The 13,650-nt window shown below is 34.6% G+C and overlaps 1 protein-coding gene across 1 annotated transcript in view; it reads right to left on the bottom strand.

The window, feature by feature from the left end:
* Window positions 1-11,885: 11,885 nt before the first annotated feature.
* LOC140159422 (uncharacterized) overlaps window positions 11,886-13,650 on the bottom strand; it is a 125,820-nt gene continuing 124,055 nt past the window's right edge. Inside the window, 1 exon segment of the mRNA XM_072182894.1 lies at window positions 11,886-13,578. Coding sequence (XP_072038995.1) covers window positions 13,502-13,578 — 77 coding nt within the window. The 3' untranslated portion in view covers window positions 11,886-13,501.

Genomic DNA, 13,650 nt, shown 5'->3' with positions numbered 1-13,650 from the left:
CGATTGATTTGCCCGTCAACAAACCCCAGCGGGTCTGTGTGAAAGGTTACACTACCGCTTGTGGCAGAAAGGATTCGCAAGCAGCTATCATAGCGGCTTCCTTGAATCGCAGAAATGAAGGATTAAAAGTGCTTTTTCTTTGTTAGGAATATTCCGAAATTCATATAAACCCTCTGGTATGTTTAATTTAGGGGTATATAACTATATTAGCCATTGATTAGTTTATGGTACAGATTTCCTTTAAAATGTTCTCAGCATATAATGTACCTTATCCTGTACATTTTGCAAATTGCTCATAAAATGTAAGATAAGGTCTTTTTCTGATTTAAGTTTAGTATACCATGTTTTCTTTGAGTACTGACTTCGACATGTTGAGCCTCTTCGTTTGACATAATTCAAGATGTTTGGGGGAAAATATAATATAGGGCCTATTCACACAACTTCACAAGTGTTATGTAGATAAAATTGAATGTATGATTTCTGTCAGAATTTTATTTTATTATTTCACAAATATGATCAAAATAATATTACAACTGTCAGAAGGTTTTTCTATCCATTTTAGCCGAAATGATGAGGTAATGAAAGAAAAAACATGGACCATTTCACTCAAGTTGAAGACTTTAGCACAATTACTTTCAATAATAATACAAAATTGCTACAATTTGCTACAAACACAGCAATTGACAATAACGGTCGGTTGGAACATGTGTAAAAGTTAAGTATTTACCAACATATCAGTTTGAAAAAAACAATTCACAAAATTTATTTTTAAAAAACAAAGTGTCACAAAAAGTGGACCAAGTTGACATTTCATTGCACCTGTTCAAAGTCACTTGCTCTCCAAGTATAAATGCAGTATCTAATAAGGTATTTACCTGCAGGTACTTCTTTTTTACTTCAAGAGCAGTAACATATGAGAAGGCTGTATCTGCTGTGTTTACTACTGCCAGATACTTTCTTTTACTTTGGGAGCAATGAACAGTTACAAGGCTGTGTTATTTAGGCCTATTATTGCATGTTAAGTGCCAGAGCTATTTAAAAAGAGAAGGGGGACCATCCCCAGTTCTGGTATCTGCAATCAATTCATTCCTAGGTTCCAGGATCATGCATAGGTAAACTGCACGTAAAGCCCATGTGACAATTGACCTTTTTCGGTAAATCCTATAAGGCTTTTGCTGGTAGACCTGAGATGTCATCATTTGACGTCACGCCGATGTGCAAATCGTTTAGCAAATATTGTTTCTGTGCATTTCAAAGTCGGGAAATGCGCGGTAATGATGTGCACATTGGCATAACATTTCAGGTCTACTCGCAAAGGCTTAAGGGATTTACCTAAAAGGTCAGTACTCAAAAATTGAGATAAGCATGTATATAAGGAAGGAAGGAATATTTGTAGATACCTTATTTGTATAATGTAAGCAGGCCTAAATGAATAAGGTAAACCGCAGGCCTACTGTAAAAGTGGAACATTTTGTGGAATAGGCTATTAATTTTTTACACTTTTCGTGCTCAACAAAGTTATCACGAAAATAAAGATGCATGAATGTAATTCAATGAGGGGGGTATGTATGAAAACCTTGGGCTCATCTCCATGCTCACAATCAGGGCAGCGCGATCAGAGGGAACTGAGCCCGTTCTAATAAAAACTCAAAATCGTGAATTTAAGAACAAGTGAAATAGATCAAAATCAACAAAGCACAAAAAATTCACAGAAAAATTACCACTTTTACAGAATATATCATGAGTAAACTACAATATCTATACTAGTATGAAAAACAGAAAAGAACATGCAATAGACATAGCCAGATATGCACTTTTATATTTTACAAAAATAGAATCAAATTGAATGTATAAAAAAGGGAACCCAAGCAATAGTCTGCTTTATACATCATTAAAAAGACAGACATCATGTGTTTTCCATGTTCGTGTCATTGTAGTGCAAACCTGAAAAAAAAAGTATTATGATCACATGTTGGTAATCTGCTGATGAAAGAAACCATTATGGCCTTCCCCGAGGCATCCATTTTGAGCTAATTTGTATTTTGTTTATACATTAGCAGCCCAGTTGTACATAGTCCGACGAGTAGGACCTTTTTTTTTCTTAGTTACCAACTATACTCTAACTCTGATCGCTCAAGAAAGATTAACCACAAAAAGCCAGTAACTGCTTCTCCCTTTTTTTGGGGTGGCGCGGTCACTGGACTTTCGCGATTTGTCTTTCTTGTGCCATGTGAGATAGTGATCATAGTGTGAAATGTGTATAGTCTGGTAACTTAGAAAAAAAGGTCCTACTCGTCGGACTAGTTGTGCATACTTGCATGATATGCATGTTTGTCAGTTGAATATTATTAAAAGCATTATTCTGATTAGGAGATTAATTTCTAGAAAATGCCTTGTCATGTTGCTAAAAGCAATAGGTTGATTAGCAAGATGAATTATTATGACCATGAGTCAAATAAATGTTGGGGATGAGCCTGCAGGCTGATTACTGGCTCATTAAGCATCATCGCAATTTTGTGGCAAACCCGTGCAATGTGAAATGAACATTAATTGTAATAAAGGCCTATTCAGTGATCCCAGCGAAGGTGTAAAATATTTAAATTGTTTATAAATTGCCTAAGAGTGAAGGATAAGCCATTAATATTGTCATTAGATATTTTTGCTATGAAAAAAATTTGCAAAAATACGAAAACTGTCTTTAATACATGCCTTTTTGCTTACGCGCTACACTAGCATACTATGTTAGCACGTCTATGACCAGATGGCACTAAATATGATCCTCCAGATGAGCAAATTGCTGAATAGGCTTTTTTTAAGAAACTTTATTTTTTAAATGCTTTCTTTTCTTTTCTTTCTGTTATCCATTCCCCTTTTTTCCAAATCATTTTATGAAAGCACTTTGTCAGAGATTTGAATGTTCGAAAGACATTAATTGCTGGGGACAAGAATTTAAGATTGGTTATGTACATTAGATTCAGGTAAAATAATGAAGAAAAGAATTGACGACTTGGTTGAGATATTATCAAGAAATAGGCAAGTGCGGGTCCATTTATAACATTAGATGTGTTTTGGTCACACTCACTTCAAATAAATATTGGTGTGATGTTGTAGTGACCCAAGTACCTGTCAATTTATATTTTGTACATATTATATTGAATTTATATTTTACTGTTGAGATGTCAATAATTGTGCCTTACTCTCTATCTGTGTGTGGAAATCTGTGTCTATTTGAATATATTTGTGTACTCTCAAAATTTGACATTTCATTATTATTCTATACAATGTGTATATTGTTCTCAGTACAAAATAGATATCTTTCAAGAATTCTGTATTAGATGTAATCATTTGTTTTAATGAATAAAACAATCAATTCAAATATAATTATGTATGTTATTTTTCGATTTTCATTATCTGAATCAATATATTATTGAAAAATAACACTTTGGTGTTTGCAACAGTTCATTCTACAAATCATATACTTTGAAAACTTGCTTAATTTATTGTTGTTAATGAGTTATGTACGTTTTACAAAAGTGTTGTTGTTTCAGCCCTCTTTACAACATAACTCAAGAATCACAGGACCTACAAAAGTATATCTGTGATATTTGAATTCTTCTACATGCTCGCTATGAATTGAGCAATGCAATTTTTGCTAAAGCTCACTACCATTCGCAAGATGCTGTGAACTACTTTTTTTCTGCTGCTTCGACCAACAAAACATTGTATTATCCTTAAAACCAGAGAAAACGGACTTGGCTGCTATATTGATACATGCGCTCAAGGTAATCCTTGTCATGTGAGCATGACATTGCATACTAGATGCATTTGATAGACACACTTGGCCGGCCAAGCTACACCCCCGTGGAAAGGTAGACCCATGCACGTCTGGCACCCGGTCGGTGGTTCAAAACCTCACCAGAGGCGCCACCCTTAGGGGTGCCAAATTGACCAATTCAACATCGACCTTGCGCCCCTCCAAGCAATGAAAGTCAAAATGTTCGCGCGCATTTCAGCACAGTCATTTGAAAGATTAATTTAAGACTAATATTCAACTTCATTATAACCAAAATTGTGGTAGACCCTATTTGTGCAATTGTTTAAAGAATCAGGAGGGGCGTCATTATGTATCCATAGCCCTGGGCGCCACAAGCCCTAGCTACGCCACTGTGTTAGACATGCACAATCAAACGATCCGTCCTCATGAATTTGCAAGAATCCACAGTATACAAAGCACCAAAAGCTATTTGTGGATAGTTTGTATCACTTTAGTTTATTTTGCAGTTCTGAGCTTATGCAGTTCTTTGCTATCATGGTGTCTCCAGAAAAGAAAGTTTCCTATTTACTAATACATAACTTTTGAGACAGTTTGTATATTTGAAGGTGGAAAATAAACCACAGGGCACACACCACCATATTTATCATCATGGCAAATCATAAACAAATCGTTTCAGAGTTTGATTGACAGGCGACATCAGATGCAAACTTATTTTGTTATCTCTGGCTGAAGTGGAGGATGAGGCTGTCAAATTGGGTCATTTATCTTATAAGGAATCAGATATTAACGTTTCCAAAGAATTTTTGTGGGACCTGAAAGCACATCAGACACCAAATTGCATATATATACGAGGAATGTCCTTCTGACATCAAATAATTTTGATTTCTTGAAATTTGTGATGTTGCTATCCGATCCCTTAAAGGTGGGTGGTCAGATTTTGTACCTAACAGTGAGTCCTGTACCAAAATAATCTGACTTTTTACAATAGCGGTTTTGATATTAGAAGCAAATTATTTTCACAACACCCCATAGAACAGTATCAGTTTGGGGGCACTCGTAATTCACGGACATCTCGGATTTCAAAGACGGGTCAGTGATTTAATTTTACATACGGGGGTCTGTGATATCACATACATCGAGCTTTGTTGACAGCTGGGCACTCGATGCAGCACATCGGAACGAAGCCGAGTATATTAAAATAAGCTTTCCTATGTATATCTACCTGTGCAAAAATTATATCTATCTGTGCAAATGGTTCCAGAACACACTTAGATTGCAATCAAGTAAAAAAATCCCAAGAGTACCAGAGCCTGCGCTCTAATTCGTGAATTGGATAGTAAAATTAGCATGCACTCAACTTGGGCTAGCTACAACCCTGATAAGGCCTACTCACAAACTTATTCCCACTGCGCTGGCACGTTCACCAAAATTACTAATATCGTTTGCGACTGGGTTTTGAAACTAGGGAGTATGTGACTTATGAGACGTCTCCGAAATATGATACTGTTATGTGACATGACGCTTCAAGAGTATTTGATATCAGAGGCGTCCGTGAATTATGAGTTCCCCGAACTGGTATGGGTGGGTACCACCATGGGAGATGAGGCTAACAGTTTTGCATTAGTAACATCTTTAACAGAACACAATCAGGCCTGAAAATTCAATGGGAATATGAGACAAATCTGGAATCGCCATTTTGGATAGGACAAAGTAGGGGAATGATGCTGCCGATCACACACCTTAACAGGAAGTGACTAATTAATTTCACTCAAACAGTAAAAAAAATAAAGGCACACACACTTGGTTTTCATTTGAAACAGTTGATGCACAGTATTTAATCTTCATCAATCCATTATGCATGATTTGAAGTAATAAAACTTTCATTCCAGCTGGTTTAAAAACAAAATATGCATGGTCAAATACATATTTATAATCAGATACATTGTATATGCACTTCTCAAAAATAGTTACAGATTAGACTAGTGAACTCCCACACCCATTACAAATTAATCATGTAGACTTGAATGCTTTCAAATCTTTTCTAATTTGGGAGATTTGCATATAGTGCACACATTTATAATTGCAACAAACTCCCATTAATATCAGGTTGACTGTTACTTACAAGTAGATTTAACTGTGTATTTTGCTTTAGAATTACATAAACCATTATGTAATAATTCACATTATATATCTCATATATAGATTCCTGTCATCTGATTGGTTAAAAGTGCAGTCATTGAATTAGCTACGCGCTCCTTCTTAAGAATTACGTAAAAACTGAACTATTCCCCGGGCAATAGTCTTTTAAAAAGACTATTCCTCGGGCATAGTCATTTTCACATCATTGGTGTGCGCCCCGATCAAACTCTCTGTGGCGATGGCGTGTTCAAGCATTATGCACGCTTGGCGCCAACGCGCTGCCTGCCAGTTGCGGTGACGCGATCGATTCTTAACGAACAACTTCCTTTGTAAATTTTAACATGGCCTATGAACAATAAAATAGGCCTTTTAACCAATCAGATGATAAAAATCTATATTAATGAGGTAGGCCTATATAAAACAAATATTGACTGCTATCCGGGCATGGTTAACATTATAGGCCCAAGGTGATCTCAAAACCATGCTATGACCCTTGGCTGCGCCTCTGGTCATAGCATGGTTTTGAGATCACCTGCCTATAATGTTAACCATGCCCCTCATATCAGTCAATATTTGTATACTATTTTAGAGGCATTTTGTATGCCAATATTGGCACACTACACCTTTTTGGTGTAATTTTCTGCTCCATACATTACAAAAAGATGCAGGGGGACCTACGACAAATTTTGATGTTGTAAAAACACTGGAAAATTATTCACTGTGAATGGCACACACAAAGAGGTAGAACCAAAGAGTAATTAATGCATTCAACAACAGGATTTATCTCTGGATTATTTCCCTATGCACCTGGCAAAGATTCAAAGCCCATGGGTGTTTGTATCAATCGATACCCATCACTTTTGCAAACACTATCGCTTTTGCAAGTTGAAAAAAGGTTCAACTCCCGAGAGATGTTGCTTGCACACAAATGAATTTATTATTTTGATCATTAACTTTCGGAAGTGAATTAATACACAAAAATAATCATCCATTTTTAATATTTCAATTGTCGTCTGTGATCACACTGCATGCACAAACTTTGTAACACCTAAGCTTGCCTAAAATATGCCAATTTCGGGCTTTAGCCAATAAATGCTGATGGTACACTTTGGTCTCCATGAGCAACAAACCAATATAGCAGATTTGCCATGGTGACAAATACAGGTCATTTTGAGTAGGTGCTCTTTGTGTCTAATCGTCTTTGGCACAACAGAAAAAACATCCCGCCCAGCTGATGCACTTCCATGCTATGTACATTTGTTAATTTCAAATGGCAAAAAACAATAAATTAGCACATTTACAATGTATCTTTTGATAAATATGTATTTAACATTGTGATAATAATAGTACCCATTGATCTAAAAATTAATGTTAGTAAAAATATTATTTCAAAGAATCCTGTGACAGTACGAGCTATGTAAAAACTACAAAACTAAAGATGCTACAGAAGTAAAGAAACATTGAGTTTTAAAAAAGAAATGCTGACACAAACTGAATATTTAACATTCACATCAAATAACCTCTTCTATCTTGCTGATCTGAAAGACAAACTTTTCATCCATGTTTTAATAATGACATGAAAATGAACAACAGATGCATTCAGTTCATTTCCAATGTCTGTGTACGGGATGATTGACAATAGATTAGCTATTCGCTAGTATTCCATCTTTTCTCTTATTCCAATATTGAAGGAACAAGTAAAGAGCATCTCATTTCTGGACTGTTTGATTGTAAACAAGGCAACAACTTGATGATTTAATAAACCAGGTATTAGAGAAGGATTATGCTACACAAAACATTGTTCATGAAAGAGTATCTATTTTGTTTGATGAAGTCTGAAAGACACTGCAATACATTTTCTATATTCTGCATTATTCATGTCATTAATAACCAACACAGTGAACTGAATCAGTCTCCTTCCCATGGCAATCGGTGGCATAGTTCAATTAGTTTTTATTCAAGAAATCTTGAAAATCCATCCATGTGCAGCAACAAACATCCAATAATACCCTGTCGTTATATGTATACAGGGATATTGATGTTTAACCATGTATTTGGGAGTTGCCAAAAAGTTTGATTTGTATCACCACAAGGATGTAATGTGATCAAGCACAAAATTGCAAAGGTTTGATTTTGAGAAACGCCTCAAATAACTAACTATGCAGTTTATTTTGTTGCCGTTAGAGTGACACTGTGGACATTAATAAGTTGGAAACAAATGCTTCAATTGTCATGACAGCATCATTAAAATGAATCATTTGTAGTAGTGTTGAATCTAGCTACGTATGAAGTCCAAATTGAATATGGTCTGTATTTGAATCATTACGACTGATTGCATCACACTGTCTGATTACATTTATCATCTGTGTTCAGTAGGTGCATATGTTCATATTATATGTCTGCATGCCTTGGCATCAAGGAAGGAGGAACATATCTCTGAAATCTATAGCTATAATAAGCCTTGTGGATTAGCTGGTAAACATGCTTACAGAATGAATCCCTTTCCATACATCACCAGTTTTGTTATACAATACTAATGTATGACACATGAAAATATAAAATACCCTGTTTGCCTACCATTCATTCCTGTGCTTCAATGTCCCAAAACACTAGTTTAGATTTAAGACTTGAATAAGTGTATTTCTAAAATCCTCAGTTCCCTATTAGACTTAGTAGCAGTCTAGTGCTGTGAATGCATGTCTAATATCAACAATCCTCATTGATTTTGTGTTGTGAGACTATCACACTCAAAAGAGCAAACAGTTTGTGCAAGATGTGTGTTCATTAAATAAACATACTGTACAATTAAGTTAAAATCTAAAATCTAGTCGACTGAAAGTATTGTACATTTGAAAGTAGTGATTATAAAATTATGTTTGTGAATTTCGTGGCTGGCTAACAAAATGTTCATTGATACGATATTTATAGTATGAACGATCGACCTAGTACTACTGGGATTTCTATTTCTTGATTACTTTGTAATCGTTTCACATGTAAAACAAATCAAGGGGTTGGTTAGAATGCCAGAATCCGCAATAGCTGCCATGTCTCATTTATGTGTAATATAGAATGAAGACATTGCCAAATGTCTATATGGCAGCTATTGCACATAGGGCATTCTTGCACTACACCCTCAAAATACAACAAAGTCACATAAATAATTACAATAGAATTATCTTCTTTTGTACAGTCATAAAAACAGGACAAACAATATCACAATATTATCATATCTCAAAATAGTCTCTTGATTTCAAAAATGTTTTATAATTTTGGTATAAACATTGGATAGATCAGCCATTATTTACTTTGTCTACAAAATTTACTAACAGATTGGGATATTCAGTTGAAAATCATACACCCCCTATGGAAGACACAACATTAATCTTCCACACAGGGAGTGTGAATTTTGTATGGGGTTACCTGAATGGGTGACTCCATTTGATATTTACACTCCTTGTGTGGGAGATTAATGTTATGTCTTCCATATGGGGAGTATGCTTTTCAACAGGAATAGCCCATTATTTCAACCATGTGTTCAGATACTGTAAATATTTATCAGATGCCAACAATGACTTCTACTTTTGGTGTACAAATCTGGAACAAGGCATTCCAATGTGAACAATTTAATTCATTTTGGAACATTTTGTTATTTAACCAAGACAAAACAAAATGTGTTCATAATTGTACTCAATTTTAGTAATGACTTTACATTAACATTTAATATTAATTTACAACCTAAATGGTTAGTCTTCATAACTTTTTTTAGCTCCAATTAAATTTCTTTATCTTTTCTTAGGTTTCAAAATGTGACAAAATGCATTGCACCATAAATTTCTATCTTATCTACACAATCACATGATATGTTTTATAAACTTTTCTTACAAAGCTAGTAATCTATGTTTGTTTCATACAAAATAGGGAGGGTAAAAATAAGGGGAGGCATCAATATATAAGTACTTCAGCTAATTCAGTAAATAATTTAAACTACACAAGAAAACTACATATTGAAAGTATTTTAAGTCTAAAACATTTTGCTTCAATGTTTTGAATTCTATGAATACAGAGCTGTCAATTCAAATATCATTTTTACCAAATATTGTACTTGATAATACATTCATTGTTTGAATTCATTATTTAATAATAATAACAACAAAACATATTCTAAAAGAACGTTAAGTTGCCAGTCTGCGGCATAGCAGACAGACAGCTGCATAAATCCACAATGAAATGTTTCTTTTAGAATATATACATATCCTTGACCAAATGCATAAGATGAGCACATAACAAAGCACTCATGCCCTTCTTGCATTGGACAGTCAAAATACTATTTTCCAAGCTATATTTCAAACATTGCATTCATAATATATCATACAGAATTCTTATTCTTAGATACAATCTAGTATCTAGGATTATTTTAGGCAAAGCAATTCTATACCTCAAATTCTGGTGCTATACCTTAAGAAGTAAACACTCCCTCAGAACACTCCCAAGGTATATGCCAAAATGAATCCAACTGTCAGCTTGCCTTCAAATGAATAGTGCAAAATATATACAATAAAATACACAACTCATATCACGTATGTGACATTGGTTAAGTACAGCAATACACAAGATAGCATAACTATAATATACTAAAATGGCACCAACATGTACTTGTGAATTATATTTAAAAAATCACAAACACATTTCAACAGATTTTCCAATATTATCGGCGGGCATTTCAGTACAGTAAAACACATAGTATTTTTTGATGTATGAAGTAGAAAAAATAGAATCAAACAATCAAATAAAAGCAACATTTGTTCAGCCTAAGAATATATTCTAAAAACATTCACGTGGGTAATTTTGACAGGCATTTGTACAGCAGAGCATAATATTACCATCATATCGAAATTTCAAGATACATATTTATACACACGGCAAAATATGTGATTCAACAATTTGCATATGTAACAATTTACACATGCTTTACATAAACAATTATTATCATACAGATATATTTTATTTTGATGACTACACATCTCCCTATTGCAAGGGAGCATAATTCAACAGGTTTGAACAGACATGAAACAGCTACAATGAAAATGACAAAACATTAGTTTGTCGGTCTTACTATATCAGATTATTATTTATTCTAGACGCCAGACAAGAATTCTGGAACTGTAAGAACCACACTGATGTCATCTACTTCAAACAAATCAAATGCTGAACAACAAACATTGTAAACTTTTAAACTCTTTCTGAGCAGCCTGTACATGTATATAATTCAGTCATATAGAATACTGTGCTTTCACAATACATTTAGCTATCAATCTTTGGTGTATCTAGGCTACTCACAGGCCAACAACTAATAATAATTTATTGATAAATCGTCACATTTCAAAATTTGGTTGCATAGTTTCTAATATCAAAACATTTCCAAGTTCCTTTCCAAACCTAGTGAAAGTTGCTTGAATGGACAATAATATTGTTCTATGCGCACAACTGCGTGCATGCCACTGTATATCAATACATGGTGGTATAAGTCTTATTATTTTCCCCTATATTGTTCATGTCCTTAACACTTCATTACAAGTTCAGCACCTAGGTCTGAAATGGAACTTGGACAATCAATTGTACACATTAATTATATCTATTACAAAAAGATGTTGGTCATTTTTGTTGTTGTTTATTCAACAATGGAGGGATCCTTTTATCAAGTTTTCACCCAAATACAGGTGTCAGGACTTTCCATCACTGTCATTCTTGAGTATCTTTCTCATTCTGAGACACAACTTTCTTGTGGGGACTTATATAGATCCACTTACTTAACAGACTTCATATTATTTGAAAAAATACAGAAAATGTCCCTTTACTTACATGAATTTGTGCTACAATTTCAATTAAAAAATATTTCAATTACAAAGTATTTCAAAGAAACATATTATTTTAAAAGGTTAAATTTTCAGTACTCTTTGAGTACTCTATTTTATGCCAATATTCCAGTTTCATAATAGTAATGATTAATAAAAAAAATGTAAACATAGCATTTTTACTCTTGACGAGTTGGTGACTTCAACACATTTAAGCAGCTATTTATGCAGCACCTTTAGATTTATACGTATGTCCACCAGTGCTTTGGGGGAACACTTGCAATTTGAAGCTGTACCCAATGAAATGTGCAATATGTCACCAACTCATTGAAAGCATATGTAACCATATCTTATTCACCCATTGCACGGTTCCAACATATGCGAGGAGAGCCTCCATCTGGCAGCATGCATGAATGGGAATTGAACCAGTCATATAACATTGCATAAAGTTATGTTATACTTCCTTTCATATTTATTGCCAGTTCGAGGCTCTCCCTGCATATGGCGGAACCGTGCAATAGGCGAATTGACTTTCATCCCACAAGCAGTCATGTAATTTCACAAAATACTGTTTGCACGACAAATGATCACTTGATTCACTATACATGAAAGATGTCTTTTTCATCATTAATGTAAATAATACTAAAAGTAATAACCCCATTTAATCCCAGTATTTGAAAGTTACAGCTATTTTGGATCCCTTCATATTCAACTTCAATGAACTAGATGGCCCTGGAACCTGACTTCCTGAGGTCAGTATAACCGCTGAACAGATCTCAACACGTGAAAATGACTCCACATTTAGTGGAAACAAAGACCCAGATCCGGCCCAATTCCAGTCCATTACAGTTCAAACAGCCGCAATGAAAGGTCCAATATGCATGGCTATATCCATTCCATATTATACATGTAGTACAATACTAGTATTGGCAATCTCCTCATATGAAGAATCTTTCCACAAAGCTGGCATTTCTAGTATGGAATCAAAACTGTTCACTTCATTAATACAAAGTAATGTCACCCATGTTTTGAAGCCATCTTGAGACATTGAGGTGATTACCATACTATTTATCCAATAACCATATGATAACAAATGCACTATGGAGTGGGGAAAGGGGTTTGGCGAAATGTCAAAATCTCATTCCCAAGGACAAATGTTTTATAAACTGAATACAGTATTATCATGATATAACTGATAAATGGCATCAACTCCAAAATACCATTTGAAACAAGATTTAGGTTAAAATTAGGAACTTGTTTTGTTTAGGTTAGTGTTGAGATTATGGTTAGGGAAACAGAAGCAAGGATCTAGAATACAGTGAGGGGTTAAACACTTGATATGAAGGATATTCTGGAGGAATTAATCAAAGGCTAAGATATAGGTTTGATGTCTTTGTGGGCATTTTTAGTTGCAATACATTTTTCTGCAGCGAACCGCAGGCTGCAACTGTTGCAACGGAAAAACATCTTGCAGACTATATATTGGCCTTTACTCTGCACTGAAGGTACTTGCAATATCAGGCTCTGCATAATTGAAACTAATAGTACATTTGTTATCAACAATTCAATTCCCTTTATTTTCCTAATAAATTTAACAAAACATAACATAACTTATAATAATAATATATTATCTTTTCTTTTATTCAGCTGCTTTGTGCCATCTATCAAACTCCTTATTTTTGTCTCCTTTTCGGTTCCTCTCTGAGTCACCACGCCCATCCCTCCAGAGTTACAGTCAGAAGAAGCCCTCAAGAGCCAACGGAGGGCGCTTGCACCGCCTCTTTCCAGGATCTAGTATATAGGTTACATCAACTGTCAAATAAATAGAAAAAGTTTTATAATTCAATGACGATTGGGAATGTCTCATTGACTTGACAGAACATT

The sequence above is a fragment of the Amphiura filiformis genome, chromosome 8, assembly GCF_039555335.1.
Source record: "Amphiura filiformis chromosome 8, Afil_fr2py, whole genome shotgun sequence".
Lineage (NCBI taxonomy): Eukaryota > Metazoa > Echinodermata > Ophiuroidea > Amphilepidida > Amphiuridae > Amphiura > Amphiura filiformis.
This window is presented reverse-complemented; position numbering and strand designations above follow the sequence as displayed.